This window comes from Scardinius erythrophthalmus (genome assembly GCF_964197995.2).
Source record: "Scardinius erythrophthalmus genome assembly, chromosome: 5".
Classification (NCBI taxonomy): domain Eukaryota; kingdom Metazoa; phylum Chordata; class Actinopteri; order Cypriniformes; family Leuciscidae; genus Scardinius; species Scardinius erythrophthalmus.
This window is the reverse complement of record NC_138225.1, coordinates 43,923,973-43,942,976: the sequence shown is the minus strand read 5'-3', so window position 1 is coordinate 43,942,976 and position 19,004 is coordinate 43,923,973. Positions and strand designations below refer to the sequence as shown.

General features: G+C 36.7%; 2 protein-coding genes across 5 annotated transcripts in view; both read left to right on the top strand.

Annotated features, from left to right (window-relative positions):
• camk4 (calcium/calmodulin-dependent protein kinase IV) overlaps window positions 1-10,324 on the top strand; it is a 56,463-nt gene extending 46,139 nt beyond the window's left edge. The window contains exons 8-12 of the mRNA XM_081364565.1: window positions 505-579; window positions 743-818; window positions 3,725-3,851; window positions 5,442-5,594; window positions 8,922-10,324. Of these exons, the coding sequence (XP_081220691.1) occupies window positions 505-579; window positions 743-818; window positions 3,725-3,851; window positions 5,442-5,594; window positions 8,922-9,086 (596 nt within the window). The 3' untranslated portion in view covers window positions 9,087-10,324. The remainder of the gene's footprint in view (window positions 1-504; window positions 580-742; window positions 819-3,724; window positions 3,852-5,441; window positions 5,595-8,921) is intronic.
• A 2,017-nt stretch (window positions 10,325-12,341) lies between these two features.
• Window positions 12,342-19,004, top strand: part of kcmf1 (potassium channel modulatory factor 1) — a 50,020-nt gene continuing 43,357 nt past the window's right edge. For all 4 annotated transcript variants that reach the window (XR_014030237.1, XR_014030238.1, XR_014030239.1 and 1 more), the window contains exon 1: window positions 12,342-12,664. Coding sequence is in view for 1 of the 4 variants with exons in the window: in XM_081366125.1 (XP_081222251.1) it covers window positions 12,649-12,664 (16 nt within the window). In the remaining 3 variants the exon portion in view is untranslated. The remainder of the gene's footprint in view (window positions 12,665-19,004) is intronic.

The following is a 19,004-nucleotide window of genomic DNA, read 5'->3' as shown; positions in this document are numbered from 1 at the left end:
TCTGGGCCAGCAAGTTTCAGTATCTTATTTTAATTTGTGTTCCGAAGATGAACGAAGGTCTTACGGGGTTGGAACAACATGAGGGTGAGTAATTACTGACAGAATTTTCATTTTTGGGTGAACTATCCCTTTAAGTTCAATTTCCAAAAGATGATTTTTTATTCATCTTTTTAGTCAACTTTAGCATAGGTGTCTAAACTTGTGCATAGCACTGTATGTATATATATATAATATATATATATTATTTTATTTTTTATTATTTTTTTCAAAGGGTTGTGGCCAGTAAGACTTTTTTTTAAAGACATTTACATTTTTAATGGAATGTATCAAGAATTTTAACACTAAGAATAAAAAAAAATTATAGATAGATAGATAGATAGATAGATAGATAGATAGATAGATAGATAGATAGATAGATAGATAGATAGATAGATAGATAGATAGATAGATAGATAGATAGATTTTTTGTTAATCTTTTTTATTTGGTGTGTTTTATCTTTACAGCGGATTTTGGTTTGTCGAAAATTGTAGACGATCAGGTAACAATGAAGACAGTGTGTGGGACTCCAGGCTATTGTGGTGAGTTCATTAAAGAGTGTTTTAACAGAGCACCATCTGTGGCTTATTTCCACAAAGAGAATTACAGATTTTTTTTAAAACTCTTTTTACAGCATCAGTGCAGCAGAGCGTCACCTCCCCCGTTTATTCTTTTCTTCTGATGTTCTTTCTTTCTCTTCCTCAGCTCCTGAGATTTTACGGGGATGTGCCTATGGCCCTGAGGTTGACATGTGGTCTGTGGGAGTTATCACGTACATTTTGTGAGTGACACAACATACTTGTCTAAAGTTATTCTCTCACAAGAAGGCTGTGCTTAGTCATTCCATCCAAGTGTAAAGTACGTTTTGAACTTTTGTGTGTAATTCCAGGAATTGGATATAAATTATTTTACAAAAAGTCTGAGAAATTTGTACTCTTTGTCAAAAACGTTTTAAAAATGTCATAATTTAGCCTACATGATTTTAAATCCATTTGACCCATTTGTAAGGAACCGGCTAGTTATTTACTGAAAACCTCTGCCTCATAGCTCTCGAATTTAATTCTGAAAACTAATTTTTCATATGTATTCCAATGAAATTCAAGTGAAATATGCACTGATGTATTTATGCACTTTCTAACCACAAGGGATAATATTTAGGTGTACTGTATACAAGTAGCGAAGTACCTACAGTACAAAGTTGCACAAATTAGAAAAAGAAAACTGCTCAGTTCCAGATTGAATATGTAAAACTTTTACTATTAGGGGTGCACAGACCGATATTAGTCTTGTAGTTTTAATTTGAATTAGTAGTAATTTAGTTTGCAGTTATCAATCTAAAGGTATTTTTCATGGTTTGTTTCTGTTTTGAGTGTCAGTTTCCATGTTTTTTCATTGTTTGATTATTGGTTGCACCTGTTCTCCATTTGATTGATTGTTTGGTTCTAAGCCCCGAGCTCAGGAGTGTATTCCAGAAAGCAAGGTTATCTTACCGTCAAACATACCCTGAACTCTAGGTTGATTAACCATACCATGCTTACTCGAGGTATGCTGGTTCCAAAAAACGCGTCCGGGAGTAAGTTCATCCAACTTACGGATGTTAACGGTTAACACACCAGACATTCTCAACAGAGCGTCGAATCGACGAGTCACCATGGAAACGGATGCTAAGAAAAAGTGTGCCATACTACTAATTTCTTCTTCTTTTGTTAGATGCTGATTTATTTACTTAGTGCATATTGCCACCTATTTGGTGGTTGTGCAATCATTTTTCAATCGTTTCGTTTAATAATCTTTAATCACTGTGAATAATAACTATATAGTTTGTTTGATGCTAGTTAAATAATAAAAACAAAGACTGATTAAACTAAATAACAGTCTGTGCTTGCAAAGAGAACATGGCTGTATACGTTCATTTTTTGTTTAGTCATTTTGCTTCCACATTGCTTGAAAGGTAAGATATGATATATCATATCATATCATATCATATATGTCTTTTATTATATAAATACATTATAGAATAGAAAAGGTCCTGTTGCAAAAAAATGAATAAAAAAAAAACGATGAGAGAGATGAGAATTATATAGGCTAGCTATATATTATAATAAATTAACATTACCTTGTTTTAATAGCGCTTTATATATCGATACAACTAAATATATATTTAATATTGTGTGCAATCTATCACGCCCACTGGAGCCTCGTCATTCGGGCACGCATCGCATGTGCTGAACACCTCTGAAGTAAACTAACTCTGGTAAAGAACCTGCTCCGGTGCAGGTTATGTTCAGGTATAAGTTGCTATGGCTACTTACATACCCTGAAAGTTAACTCCGTTTTTGGAACCGAAAGTTGAGGTTATCCGCCTTGCCTTAAACATACTCGGGTATGTCACATACTGTAACCTGCTGCCCATTATCCATTATCATCATGTTTACCTTGTTGTTCCATTCCTCATTATGCCTAGTCTTGAGGTTTTTTTAATTTATTTTTTTAGTTTGTTTAATAAAAGACAACTCTGCTACAAATAGATCCAGCACCTTCTATTTCATCGTCTTTGTTGCAACCTAGCTGTGACAGCAGTGAATCTAAAGTTATTTTCTATTCTATATTTATAAAATTAATCATATGTATATAATATAATATTTAGGGCCAGATTTACTAACAGCTTGCGCCAGCACAAACCCTCTTTTGCCATTAAAAAACTACTGTCAGGATTTACTAAAGACACGCAGTGAAAAATTAGCGCTGAAAATGCATAGACAGGGTTATTTTTGCAGCTGACCTTATTTCATATGCATTTGTAGGAGTTTCTCTTTCAAACGCAAAATGTATGGGAGAAGAGGATTTAAATGAATAACACAACGCGATTTACTAAGGTTTGCGCTAGTCAATTTACTGGTATTTGCACCATTATTTAACACCCAAAAAAGCATGTCTTAAACCAGATGCTAATTTGAGCTGCTCTTGGTAGATTGCGTTGGTCATTATGGAGATGATCCGACTGCATCTGTGTTCTTTAACTTCGTCGTCAGTAGATCACGTGCAGAACTTTTCATTTTCTTGCATCAGCGTTTTTTTGGAATTGCGCTCTCATGTTAATTTGCCATGTTCATTAAATCTGGCCCTTCGTATTTTGCTGCATGTATCTATTCAAGATACATATCTATATATCTATATATATATACATATATCTATTCATGCATCTATATATCTATTCAATTTTTATAATATTAATAATACTATTATATTATAATAATATTTATTATTTTCTGCATGCCTATATTACATACAAATACTAAGTAATATATATTATACACTACCAATAAAAAGTTTGGAATAATTATGATTTTTTTTAAAGAAATATCTTACCAAGGCTGCATTTATTTGCTTAAAAATACAGTAAAATTGTAAAATATTATTACAGTTTAAAATATGTTTTCCATTTTAATTTTAAAATGTACACTCTTCCTGTGAATCCACAAAAAAATATTAAGAGGCAAAAACTTTTTACAACATTGATAATAATAATAAAAGTTTATTGAGCACCAAATCAGCATATTAGATTGATTTCTGAAGGATCATGTGACACTTATCTGCTTTGCCAGCACAGAAATAAATTACATTTTAAAATACATTAAACTGTTAAAACTTATTTTAAATTTGTTTCTGTTTCTGTTCTATCTATAGGTTATGTGGTTTTGAACCATTTTTTGATGACAGAGGAGACCAGTACATGTTTAAACGCATCCTGAACTGTGAATATGAATTTGTCTCCCCCTGGTGGGACAATGTGTCTCTCAATGCCAAGGACCTTGTGAGTAAATCTCTCTCTCTCTCTCTCTCTCTCTCTCTCTCTCTCTCTCTCTCTCTCTCTCTCTCTCTCTCTCTCTCTCTCTCTCTCTCTCTCTCTCTCAATAAATATATATATATATATATATATATATATGATCCTTATAAACCTCTAAAAAATCCAAATATTTTAGGTATATAAACAGCACACACACAGAGAAACATTTATTGATGTCTTTCAAGTTATTTTTATACTTTAAATTAGTAAGTGTTCAGTTTTAATGAATGAATGATCTGTGTTTGCCCCTGAAATAAACGCACACCTGTGACTGCACATCAGTTCAATTCTATTTCAGTACATTATTACACTACGTTATTATTACATGATTTTTAAGTAAAACATTAGTTTTATAATTTTGTTGTTACTGCCAGTTCATTAAATCTGCTACATGTTGTGCCTAACAACACCTCTTAACCAAATCACTATAATGCACACACAAGATATTTTATAAATTATACTTTTATGTTGCAAAATAATATGTTCATTTTCTCATATTAAAATACTGCATTCCTTCATATGGTACAGTGTGCATATTTTAAATGTAACTGTCTGAAACGTAATAACTTTCTTTATAAACAACTTTTTTTGTTTTCTTGGTTACACTTTATTTTCAAGGTTCCCTTGTTACAGTAATATTAATGAACTACATGTACTATGGGGTTAAGTTAGGATTAGGGTTTGGTTTAGGGTTAGTTGCATGTAATTATGCATAATTTACTGTTATTACTACAATAAGTTCATGTAACGTGTAACAAGGACACTGTAAAATAAAGTGTTACCATTTTATTTTATGATAGGCAAATAAAATTGTGGTGGGGTGGTGTTAGCCAAGTAATTATTTTTCTTTTTTTGGAATTCCACATATACAAAATGTCCCCATTACCTGACAGATATCACTGAAATACAGTAGGTGTCCTGAAATATCACACATCTCTGTGGCAGATCTACACTCTTAAAGTCCCACTGTAGTCAATAATGTTATCCCTTAAAACTCCCCAAAATGACATATTTAAGCATTTTTTCCTTGAAAAAATTTCTTCATGTCTTAAAATAGCTTGAATGTAACTCTACACCCTTGCCTCATTAATATACGTGGTTCTATGAATATGCAAATTAGCCCGCCTCCACTCACTCACACCAGCTCAGAGATCCATTCGTTGACGATCACATGTTGACCTGATCGTTGACACCAGCGATTTCAAACCGCGTCTTTTGTTCATTGCAGTTTTAAGGAGAAAATACTCAGCAATGGTGTTGACTTATGATTTTGCACATGGTTTGTCTTAAAGCACATTAAAAACACCACATAGACATATAAACAACATTAAAAACTTGATTTTCACCACAGAAGTAGTGCTGACCACGCATTGTTGTGGAACAAGAAAAAACAAAAGGAAACTAATAATAACATTTAGCCAATCAGAAACATCTCTGCCTGTCAGTCATTTTGAACGTTCAGGGTTGCTGATGGTGGGTTTCAAATCCAAATTTGAAACCTCAAAGTGTTGCTGAAAGTGTTACTGAAAGTGTAACTTGTCTTTCTTGGCTCCATAGGTGAAGAAACTGATTGTCCAGGATCCAAAGAAACGGCTGACGACGCAGCAGGCGCTGCAGCACCCCTGGGTGACTGGAAAGGCGGTTAACTTCACCCATATGGACACTGCTCAGAAGAAACTCCTGGAGTTCAATGCTCGAAGAAAACTCAAGGTTTGAGGCTTTTGGCTCAATGACACATTTTTATGAAGGTTTTAACCCGGTAAAGCCAAATGTATCATATTTGATATGCAAAATTCTAAGGCCTCTATATTATCAAACTGATCAAGAATTTGTCCAAAAACCTATTATACACAGTCTAATCCATGCCTTCTGGCATGTGATTGATTTCGATTTATATTTGATTGATAATTAGTTTCTATTTTTCTGCAAGTAAAAGTCCTTTAAGTATGTCCACCTTCCGTCCATGCTGAGACATTTTTGCCCTGCGAAAACTGAGCTTTTTGAAAACGCTTTACCAAGTGGATAAATTTGAAAACAGCGTTTTCACGTTGTAGTGTGGACTGTGAAAACGGAGGTATTAGAAAACGATGACGCATGTTTAATCATGTGATGAGTATTGAACCAATAGATATCTGTTTATACCGGTATTGTGTCTGTTACAGTATGTGCTATTCACTTTCACACTGTTGCTAAAGATTTGTTACTTTGTACACTTTTCATATCGCACTCCTGCAAAGATAATAGAAAATTTACACGCAAACATGAGAGCAGTTGCGTTTTTGACCAAACATATAATGGTGACTGAGAGCAACCTGGATGCATCAGTGAATGGTGAGATATTTTGCTAAATAAAATGATCCTGTCAGAAGAATAGCTTGAGAACTTTATTATGTCTGTTCCATCTGTATCATCTCAGTGAGCTTTTGTGTGGGTTTACGCATGCGCAGTAAGGTGAATTTTTCGTCAGTCTGGATGATAAACTTTTGGAAAACGCAAGTGTGGACGGAGTCAAGTCAAGTCATCTTCATTTATATAGCGCTTTTAACAATGTAGATTGTCTCAAAGCAGCTTTACAGAGATAAGCGTATAATTTAAGGTAACAGAGATTGTTTCGGCTTTACAGCAGAGTTAAGTTATTTCCATCTAAAGTTAGTTTTAATTGATTTGCTTCCGTCGCAATGATCATTTGTTATTAAATTAGGGGCCGCTAAGACGACACCATTCCCTCTACACAGACTTTAAACGCGAACCTGTGAGAAACGCTGATGGCAGTCACATGCGCATTTAGAATGGGTTCTATAGTTATGTGCGTTTGAATATACGCAGGTTTGGAATTCCCTACAAGCCAAGCCTAAACAAGTACTTGTCTTTCCTTATAAATTTTGATAAGGAATTTTATTTAATTTGTTGATTTGGGGTAGGACCGCGAGACGAATTTTCCCGACAACGCCTTATCTGTATAGTGGTAGAGGGATCCTTCATAGGGAGAGACTAGTTGGCACTTCAGCACTGCGTTGTCATCGGTCCAGGCGAAGGTCCTTCGTCAGATCTGGATACGGCCTGGATCCGGCAGGCTGCAGGAAAAACCTCGGGATAAACACAGACACTAAAATTAGCCTAGATGCCATTCTTCTCATGATGTAACGAGTACATCAGGATTTTTGGGAAGTGTTCCCGGTTCCAGCTGACCTAATCTATGCAGCCTAACATTAAATTATAGAAGTCTATAATGTATTATGTGAAAGCTAGGTCAAAGAGATGTGTCTTTAATCTGGCTTTGAACTGACAGAGTGTGTCTGCTTCCCGGACAATGTTAGGAAGACTGTTCCAGAGTTTTGGTGCTAAATAGGAAAAGGATCTACCGCCAGCAGTCGATTTTGATATTCTAGGTATTATCAACTGGCCGGAATTTTGAGATCGTAATAGACGTGACGGACTATAATGCGTTAAGAGCTCACTCAAGTACTGCGGAGCTAAACCATTCAGTGCTTTGTAAGTAATCAGCAATATTTTAAAATTGATGCGATGTTTAATAGGGAGCCAATGCAGTTTTGACAGAACTGGGCTAATATGGTCATACTTCCTGGTTCTGGTAAGAACTCGAGCTGCTGCGTTTTGAACCAGCTGTTGTTTGTTTATTAAGCGTGCAGGGCAACCACCTAGTAAAGCATTACAATAATCTAGCCTTGAGGTCATTAACGCATGAACTAATTGTTCGGAGAGTGTTTTGAAATCCTAAGAGGGATGACAGGCCATGGTGGAGCCGAGGGAGCGGAGAGCCAAGGTGGAGCTGATGGGTTGACGGGGCGAGGTAGAATTCGGGGCTCAGAGGCTTGAGGTCAACGAAGGAGAAGCCGAAGGGAGCCAGCGGAGACAGGGACGAATGTATATACAAACGCAGACCAATGAAAGGAAACGAGAAACAGGTGTTGCGAATTAATCAATCAATGAATCGCCATTAAAAACTAGTGCATACATAGGTAACAGAACAGGAAACAGTGCAAAACCAACCAAGAATACAACCAAGAGTACCAAGATACAATACATCTTTTTTTTTATTTAATTTCCAATCTCTATTGCAGTACTCTGGTCAAATGAATGTGCTTTACAGCCAGTCTGTAATCCTTCATGTGGCTGCTTGCTTGTGCTATTTGCTGCAACTAAATCTGCGAGAAAATCTTCTCAGTGATGAACTGTAATAAATCCGAACATGATTTTTCTTTGTTGTCCTAATACAAAAACATTACCACAGTTTGGATTTACTGAAGTTAATATTAGGACTTTCACTGTTTTAGCTTTTGAGAGAAGCTTATTAAGGATGAGAGTGTTAATGTATATGATAAATATATTAAATCAGGAAACTAAATGAGGTCAAATAAACCCTGTGTATGAGTTTCCCTTTTTCTTGGATGAAAGTGCAATAGTTCTGATGAAATGTAAAAAGATAAATTGAAAACAGTTGCGATTAAAGGGATAGTTTGGAAGCGAATCTGAGCGCTGATGATACGTTGGATTCAATAGTAGAGGTCTGAATAAATTCTAGCCATTTCCTTCTTAACCAACGAACAGTTGGAAAACGGAATAAAACTTGAGCGTTTGAGCAACCGAACACACATCTCCAACCCATATTGCTCCGTGACAAGTCAACGGTCACTTTGGCCTGGTGGTATGTATAGCATAGGGGGCGGCACGCTTTAGATTCTAGAGAGCATTTGATTGGACAGAAGATGTGATGAGAAGCTGTGATGTTATAAAAATCCGTGATCCATTTTAGCGGAAGTGAGAGACTATAAGTTTTGAATCTCCTAAATGTGAATTTTGTCATTGTTTTGGAACACACCAGTAACCTTATTTATAACCTTAAGGCTAACATATTCATACTAAAAGCTAAAAAACTTACATTTTGATTTCAGGGGGCCTTTATTAGTCATGATTATCATTCATTTTTGAGCCAAATATTTGTAATTTATCAGTTTAAACATTACCTTGCAGCAAAATGTGCTTAAATATAAAAGTAATCAAGTTCTAAACACACAGGCAGCGGTCAAAGCGGTGGTCGCTTCATCTCGACTGGGCAGCGCAGGAAGCCACAGCAACCCAGACGGCAACAAAACCAACTGCAGTCCGTCCTCTGTAAAAGAGAAGACAGCAGAGGATCAGCCAGACACTGAACAGCCTCAGATTCAGAATGAAGTCTCTTAGATCTCCACAGCGCCTCACTGGAACTCGAACTTCTTCCCTTCATGAAAGGAACATGTTGCTTTTTGCAGTGGGCCTCTTAAAGGACAGAAACAACGGGCTTTGTTTGGTTCTTCTGCATGCGGACTGTTTGTCTATAGAAACGTCCCACATTGTGACTCAGCCAGTTGCCATATCACGCCAACATTTGATAAGTCCGTAAATTCGGATTTTGTACAGTGAATGAGCATCATTGGATGGTAATGAGAAGAACCAAATCAGCTGTATATCAGTAAATATTTATGTCATCATGCTTTTGCTGAGATAATTGCCAAATTATCATAGTACTTTCAAGGGCATATGTTGCTTTTTAGTTGTATTAATCACATTTGTGCTGCATTAAATTGAAATCATTTTATTTGTTAAGGTTTTTTACATATTATTGCTCACTGGTAGAAAGACGTAGATTTGGAACTGAACCTTTACATACTGTAAGCTTCAACGGAATGCCTTATAACGTTTTTATATTTCATAAGTCATTTCAAAGTTATTTCATATTTTAGAAATACTACTAAACACTTTATTTTAAACTTAGAAAACAAGTATTGTGCTTTGTTTAAATAAAGAGATGGTGATTTTTTTCTTTTTTTCTTTACTTGTCTAAATCTGTTGAGACAGGATAACAGACATATCTAACACAAACATTGCAATGAAAAGCACTCCCTTGTGCCAAAATGGTCTTTATTTGGAGTACACTTTTCACCATCTCATTTAAAGTCCTGCTTATTTAGGAATTTCCCTTTAATAAAATAAATCAAAACTATCAGGTTTTTATCTAAATGACTTACTGGCAATAGACTTCCTCGGAATCCAGTGCTTTACCAAGGAATCTGTGTTTTAAAACACACAGAAGAGCATGGAGGAGTTTTGATCCTATTCAATATTCTTTAACGCATGCTTGTAATGTATGGTACGAGGGAATGCCGTTTCATAATCTGATAATCACATGTAAGGAATGTAATGTGGATATACAGGGGTTCATGTTTTGCATGTAGGAATGTTTATCTTAACTGCTGCAATTGTCTTTTTAAACGCACTGTATTTTACAGATAAAACTCGCTGTCTAATTAACAGAATGATATTGGAGGCCATTTGACGGTCACTTTGTACATGACACTAGTGTGTCAACTTTGTTTATCTGCCTGTTTCTATTTCTAAGGACTCAAAAATGCCAATAAGATAGCACTGTATATTAGTTGCAGAAATAAAGAATACAAAACAATCTAGTTGGAATCCCTTTTTAAGTTCTGAATGGGTGCGATTCATTATTTATGTATGTAGCTTGTTGATCTAATACTCTATACCCAGGGTTTTTAACTAGGGTACTCCAGTGGATCTTTCCAGCGTTGGGGGTAAACGAGTTACATAATCAGAATACTTTTTTTCAAGTAACTAGTTACTTAAAGCATTACTTTTAAATGTACAAATAAGTAATGCAAGTTACTTTGTTTTTCCATTTATTGATTGAGACCTTTCCTGTCCCCATGTTGAGAGAATTCAGGAGTAAGTGCAGGTGCTCACTGTGTAAACATGATGGTTATTGTAGTTCTAGACTAAATGTGAGCATGCATTTACTAATTTTACTTGCAAATGAATAAAAAACAACTGCAAACTCAAACCTGCAACAATTTAATGTTAAATAATACAAATAGGCCTATACTTTGTGTATTTAATCTCACTTTATGAACCAATGTCTTTGCTGGTGACCTTTGTTTATTGACTTATATACACAGATAAACAACACATTTATGTTTCATTGGCTACATCTGAAATTGCATATTTCCCTATAGGTGAAAAACAGTGTATGTGACTAAAGTCCGAATTCACACTACTTTTAAAATAGTAGGCAAAAAGTACCCTTATGAAATACTTATTCTGGCGAGATTCTGAAGTGTACATACGATGGACACTTTACTATCCCACAATTTTCAACTTTTATTTATTAGTTAAGCAGATTCAACTAATTTTAATGTAATTTAAGTTGAAATGACTTAAACATCCAAGTTGATTGTACTTAAAAATATATATTTTTAATGCATTTGCAAAAAAATATAACTTTTTTGTTATTAAAAAACAAACAAGCAAGCCTAGCCTAGGTGAGAAAAAAGTAGCGCAAAATAACATTATGCATTACCTTCCATAAAAAGTAAAGTTACTTTTTTAGGGGGTCACGCAATATTGTAATGCATTACTTTTAAAAACAACTTTCCCCCAACACTGGCTCTTACTGTATATTTTCATGACATACGTTTCTAACAAGTTTCTAACTTTCTAACTAATGATCTATTAAGCATTATGTAGTGAAGTCAGTTGTTGTTCAAAAATTTACAATCATATAATAATGATGTTCGTAAGTTAAACGTTTATAAGAAGGTGTAAGGTGAATATCAAAGTATATATATCAAAGTATTATGGTATTTGAAATCTAACATCATCATCACGATACCATGGGCAGGTAAAAACTACCATTACCACACACACACACAAAAAAAAGCCATTTTATTGCCATTCCTAAACTGGTGTTTAAAAAATATATATTTTTTTTTGTTATTTTTTTTTTTTGAATGAACGATTATTTAAACTGTTAATAGAAAATATTTTTCATTAATTTATTCTTTTTTCTATATTTTACAGTTTCAATCTACAGTGGCCACAAAAATCAAAGCACATAAGCAACACAAATGTCTGTAAACAAATGATACTACACCTTTTCTATGACTTTTTAGGCACAACGTAACCCATGCAGCTATAATTCTTGTAATGTAATATTTATATCTTCTTATTTTTCCTTTGTGTAGGCCTATAATAAATTTGCCCAATTCTTCACACCATATAGTCTTTCAGCCAACCTAGCACTCGAAGGCCCCTATATATTCTTCAAATGTAAAAGTTCATTCTACAGGCCCCAAAAATAGAAACACACAAAATGTCAAACCATCTGTTAGCAAATGATTCTAGACCTTTTTTCAGAACTATTACTTCACATCTCACAGATATTTTTGCAATGATTCGTTTTTTTATTGACCGAATGAAGTTCTCATCAACTTCATACAGTCCAAACGTCAAGTGTCCAAAAGCGTTTTTACTTTTTTTGAACAGTAAATCAATTTTTCATAATTGTTGAGAAATGCGGTCTAAATAATACTTTTGGGTCCACTGTATTTCTGCGTTTTGAATAATAATAATAATATTTAACTACAGTAGATGGCGTTAGTCAACACTAACAGAAACCCATTCAACAGCTACACGAGTTTACCGCCCTTCAAACACCACAGAAGAAGAAGCAGATGAGTCCTGCGCCCCCTGCCGGCAGATCTCGCCCGCACCCGGTCCATCTCTCACACACACACATTCGCTTGATGACAGACGGGGAGGGGGAAGCGGAGAGAAGTAAGCCCCGGATCCATCTTCAAGAGAGAAAATAGGAAAGAAAGACCGCGTCCCACTTTTATTTCGTTTTTAGCGGCACCTTTCCGACTCATAGACGTTAGGGAGCCCGAGGAGGGGCTGTGTCACTGTCTGTAGGATGTCCCGACATGAAGGTAGGTGCGAAAAAACCGCCGATCGCTGCGTCGTTGGCTTGAATTGTAGGCCAGTGCTGACCCGCGGGTTGCCATGTTTTCAATTCAAATGCACTGGGAAAGACTCATCATGGCGGCCGCCGTGAATTTTGCAACCTTTTATGTACTTACACCGCATCGTTAGCGCTAAGGGCGTTTTCCTGAAGCCGCCTGGTGTGATATTGAGCTGGGCCTGTTTGCTAGGCCGGGCCTTCTGCGGCTCCCTCAGCCGCGGGAGTGAGTGCGAGTGTGTTCCCGCAGGTAGTCCGTGGAGAGGTCAGGGCTTCGGTTGGGCCTGTTTTAAGAAACTTAATTTTAAAGCTTTCTGCCGTAAGTCGCCCAGCACGGCTAGAATGACGACCGAAGGCCAGTACTCCGCTGGGTAAGCGGCGGTAGAGCTCAGTCAGACCGCCCTGGAGCTCATGTTAGGGAGTATGTGTGTGTGAGAGCCGTCTTGAGTCATGTCATGTTTCAGGCCAGCACAAGTGAATGACTTGCACGTCTGGATTTAGCATTAGCTGGTGTCAGTGAAGCCATAGCTGTGATTACTTACGAATATTACTCTATTATTTCTGGAAACACGTTTGTATTTCTAGCTCCCTTTGTGAAGGCAGTCAGTATTTAGTCAAACCAGTATGTTTGGATACAAGGAAGAGATTCAGCATTAAAGTTATGGCTTGATCATGTGGCTTCAGACACATTTGTCCTGTTAAAAGTTGACAGAGCCTCAATGAGTACTGTCAGTGCAGCGATACTTACAAGATTAATAAAATGCAAATGACGTTACATTGAAATATCGGTTTGGGTCTGATATAATTTATGCTATAAGCATAGGTCATTACCATTGTGTATTAGCTTAATCTTTGAACATGGTGGTACCATGGTTTTGGACATTCTACAGTACACAATGGTATTTGCATGTTTTTGGACATCCACCTCCACGGTGCTTTTTGTAATGGGAATGTTAAAGGGGAAAAAAAAAACTTGTTTTGAGTGCTTCTCTTTTTATACTTACTTATATTAAAACATGTGTATGGTATTACCAAAATACATTTTTGATATACCATGTAGTACTTCAAAGAATACTTTTGCCCTACATATCAGATTATACTACATTTTATTAGTCTTATTTTTTTATGTATGAATCGAACCGAAATCTTAGTAACTCAATGTGAGTTATTTGAAGTATAATCTGTTCAGACATTTGTTAAGTGCTTGCTATTTATGTCTGTCTCAACCTAGTGAGCTGCCTATCTAGACAGCATGTCTGTGCATCATCAAATGTGCCTTTGATTCCCAAATATGCTGTCTTTGGGTTGGTGGCAGCTCACTAGGTTTCTAGACAGCGGATGTCACCTGCCTGTGAATGAAGACTCCTTACACATGCGTCTAGTTTCTCTGCAAACAACACATGGTGCTTGAGAGTAGCTTCCAATGGGAGAATCCTAGTGATAACTGACACCTCAGATAATTATTATTATTATATCCGGATTGGTTATAGTTTGGCAGCTGCTCTTTGATTCAAGCACAGTGGCAGATTCGCTCTGACGTTTGAACAGAGGATCTGGATTCTGTAATTAATGCTCAATTTCATCTGAGGTAGCCTATATTAAATACAGTAGGCATTCCAGATACGACTGCACAAGTCCAAACTTAAGGAGTCCCCTTGGGTTATTAACGCATGTCAGTTGCCAAGACATTTTCAGTTTTTTTTTGTAGCCATTTTTTTTATTTGTTTTTTTTTATGTAGTTTTAGGATAAATTTAGTTTCAACATGGGGTAAATGATCTTTGATCCACATAGAAACAAAGCCCATCTGTAAAAAGCAGAAATAAAGCCTAACTATTAATTATCGTCTTTCGCATATTGGTCATTGGAACAAAAATTTTAAAAAGTTGGAAAAAGTTTGTGTCAAAACAAACTTATTCTGATGTTCTATGACACAGATTTCAGGGGTTTCGACAATTAGGATTGCCTGATGACCCGGGTCAGCAAGAAAGATTAAACGGGTGATAGTTGATGCTTGAACGGACAAAGACACACAATGTTATTTTAAAATCTGTCTTGAGTATCCTAGTAAATACAGTAGGTTATGTCTTAATTGAACGTAAAAATTTGAGAAGGAAATCATATAGCTTATGTATCATTACATTGGATCCGTTCGTTCGCTCTTCGTTAATTTTAATTAAACAACAAAAGACAAAGGGTCCGTTTACACCTGGCCACTTCATGCGTTTTCTTAGATCGGATACATATCCGATCGTGAAAAGACCAGGTGTAAATGCCCTCTGAAACGCATTCAAGACGGATTTGAATCCGATCGCTCAAACCACTTCAGGAGGAGGTCTGAGACACATTCCAGATGAAACTGGACAAGTGTAAATGCATCTGGTTGTTGAAACCACATATATAAATTGTACTCCTCCCAAAAATGCTAAAAAATAAACGTGTGAGAGTGTGTTATAGGCTATATCTAATGTTATAGCCAGATATGACGATGCTACTGGAACACACATCGCCGCAGATGAGAAGCTGTCAGAGCATCTATTCATTAAGCCAACGTGCAAACTATCGCAAATCAAAGTGAAAGTAAGTCGCAGATGCTTAACACACAATCATCATCATTAAAGTAGAGAAACCAATGATCTTACCAGGGCTGTTGCCGCTCTCTCTTATTGCGGTCTTTGATTTTGAAATTTTTGCTGATGATCAATAAAATGCAGCTCATATCTGTTGCTTTCGGTGACGTGCACTCCATTACATCTGCATATAGCGCGAGAATTGAAGATCGGATTTAAATCCGTTTCGCAAAAACTCATTTATGTGACCAGGTGTAAATGGATTCGTTTTGATACATCAGATAGCTATCCGATCTGAGAAAACGCATGAAGTGGCCAGGTGTAAAAGTGTCACACACTGCTCTTTACTGAATAACTTGTGTAACTTTAACAAAGATTAACCTATATTTAATTTATACAGCAAAGACTACGCAGTGTTATTTTACATTTGATAATTTAATTTCTTTTCCTGAATACTAGCTACTAGTCTTTACAAAAAAATTATATTTCATTTGTCTCTTTGTTCTGTTGTGTTGATTTGTGCTATTGCTTGCAAAAAAAAATTTTTTGTGATTATTGTATTATTGACTGTTCATTTGTCGTTAATAAAGTTGGGAGTTTTATGTTAATTAAGTTTTTGCTATGGAAATTACAAACAAGAATTGTGAAATTTCACTGATCTGTAAACTTTTGGTGTCATAACAAGCTTATCAGACAGGGTTTTTCTTGTCCTGCTAATGATTTATTTCATCATTTAATGTGATGATATCTGCAGTAGCGGTACTCGCTAATAGCCGACTGCTTTGAAACGCTCGACCGTGAGTGTATAGCGCACTGTAAAGAGTGCACAAACATATCTGTTGAGTGCATGAACACAATGACCAATCAGATGTGTTTAAGTTAGTCAGAATCCACTCAATACGGCAGAGTTTTTGTTCAGCGTGAGTTTTGCATGCTCGTGCACAAATCCTTTCATTAACAACAAATTAGAAATACGATGACAAAAAGAGATTCATATCAGAGCGTAGAACAATTATAAAGGGACTTTTCACAAGAGCGCAGCTTTGTGTACATTGTGTTTGTTTTAGATGCCATCTGGGGTCATATTTGGCCTTGAAAGTACATGTTACCTTTATAATGGCAGCAACAGCAATGTGTAAAGACAGATTTATTATATTTGTATATTACACAAAATAATAAAATAAACAAGAATTCTACAGTATTTACAGGAGGCGTGTGTCACGTTATCATGACGCCAAACTCCCTCATGGAAGAAGAAAGCCGTCGGGTTTACAACTGTGACAATGAGCGCATATCAGGATCAACTGAACGCTGGACTTTCAAAAGCATGTGAAGTTTGCTGGGCCATTGCAGTAAAGTTCTGCAGCAAGTGTTATTCTTGAATGAATCATTTATTAGATGCATGCCAGTCTGTTATCGTAGGGACATGAACTTTACATTTTCACGCCCCTAAACATGACGCAGTACAAAACGAACTGCTAGGTTGCTTTACATGTCAGTCAGGCGGCCTCTGGGCGGTCCTTGGCCAATGAAGCTGCACTGGAGTCCAGACCTTCTGCCGTCTGTCTAGTGAGACTAAAACATGCGAGACTAGTGTAACATGTCTGTGGAAACCACGACACCATTTACATTTGTTTGTTTTGTCAGATGCTTTTTTCCCAAAGCTTTATATCCCTGATCTTTTATCGATTCTCGCATTCTCTGGGAATTGAACCTTGGCAACTCTGTGCTCTACAGGAACGCTGGGAGCTTTAGAAATGTAGCAACGTGGCACATTAATGCAGAATTAAATTTGATTGGAAAGAATTTTAAGTTGGAGCTGTCAATTTGATTGAGTTTTGATCATTGAATGTCTAAAGAGATGATGTCTCAGTCTTATGTGATTGATTTCACATAAAGCAAAATTTGGATTTGTGGGATGGGAGCCTGAGATAGTGGCAGATGAATCAAGAGGGTTGTTCTGTCTGTGCAGTGCAAAGTAAATGATAAACTAGTCATGATCAATTACCCTGTCCTCACGCTCATCACAGTGCTTCATCTTGGTCATGGCACCAGTGTCACAGGTTGAACAGGTGAGAACTGAACTTGCAACCTCTTTAATGGGAAATAAGCAAGTGAATGAAGAAAGGCCCTCAAGCTCACAGCCATGGTGCTGTTTTTATCCTCTCGGAAAACGTGTCCAATACAGTGCAGAAAGGTTCTTGACATTATTTTTGCACTGTTGTTAACCTTAGTTGACAGGTTTTGTGGTGCTTGATAGGGTAAGTTGCTGTGATGTATTTTATAGTGCTGGGCGGTTTGACCAAAAATCAACATCACGGTTTTTTTCTAAATTATACCGGTTTCACGGTTTTTACCGGTTTTTTTTTTTTTTTTCTTTTTTTTTTTCAAGCATGATGGGTGTTAACCACATTTTCTACTGAGTGAGAGAGGAAATACTGCAGTAGATTTACTTATAATGCCCTATTTTATCGTCATGAGTGAATATTATAGAAAAAATCCACACTAATATTAATACAGGTTTGCAAGGCTGTTTACTAAGAGGTGCCAGCAGGACGCGCTTTAGGAGCGGCAGAAACAGTGGTTTCCCCGGTAACGGCTGTACACAAAGCAGCAACGCTCATAAACACTGCTTTATCAGGAAAGATAAAGAAAGATTCAATCGTAATAACAAATAAACTTTTCTAAAGACCGTCAGTTCACTTCAGATACGTTAATACAGTATAAAAACACTCGCGCCGCGAGAAAAAAGACACTCTCACCCCCACACGTCTCGTGCCCATTCTAGTCAATACTTGTGTTTCAGATCGAAGCTTCCCAGAAGCGGCTCTCCGCGCCGCTTCGCTAAATATAGGCGCCTAGTCTATTTTGACGCACCGCGTGGAGGACGGAATAAAACCTTGTCGCAGCTGTAATGCGCCGCAGACATGTGTTGTAAATGAGGGGTGAGACTGTGTCGCGCAGCGCCGCGTTCCGATTAAAGCGACATACACCGGTATTGCGGTATATTAAAAATTCATATCGTAACAAAAATAAACACCGGTATTCGGTATGAACCGGTAAACCGCCCAGCACTAGTATTTTAGGTGATTTAATGACATCTAGATCAAATGTGATGTGGCAACAGGTGAGACAGAGCTGCTCGCTGCACAGCCTCTGCCACACAACTCTGACATTATAACTAGAGTTCGACCGATTGATCGGTTTTGGTAGCAATTGGTTATCTTGCAAAAATCCATATGATCGTTTTTGCGTCCATCGCTGGAGTGGAGAAAGGTCCGCTGTCATTATACTGTGCGAGAGTGGTAATGGAGAAACAGCGATACAGCCTATTATGATTTAAACTTTAAAAGGCAATTGTTTAATTAAAGGGTTAGTTCACCCAAAAATGAAAATTCTGTCAGTAATTACTCACCCTCATGTTGTTCCAACTGCGTAAGACCTTCGTTCATCTTCGGAACACAAATTAAGATATTTTTGATGAAATCTGAGCCATGTCTCACTCCTCCATAGGCTGCTATGTGACCGAAACTTGCTGGCCCAGAAAAGTAATTAAAGAGATCGTTAATATAGTCCAAGTGACTCCAGTGGCTCAATCTTAAGTATATCAAGCGACGAGAATACTTTTTGTGCGCAAAAACAAACAAAAATAACGACTTTATTCCACTATTCATTTCCTTCTCGCTGGACTTCTAGTTGGTTCGCGTAGTGTTTTTGCGCAGCGCGTCTGTGTTACACGTCAC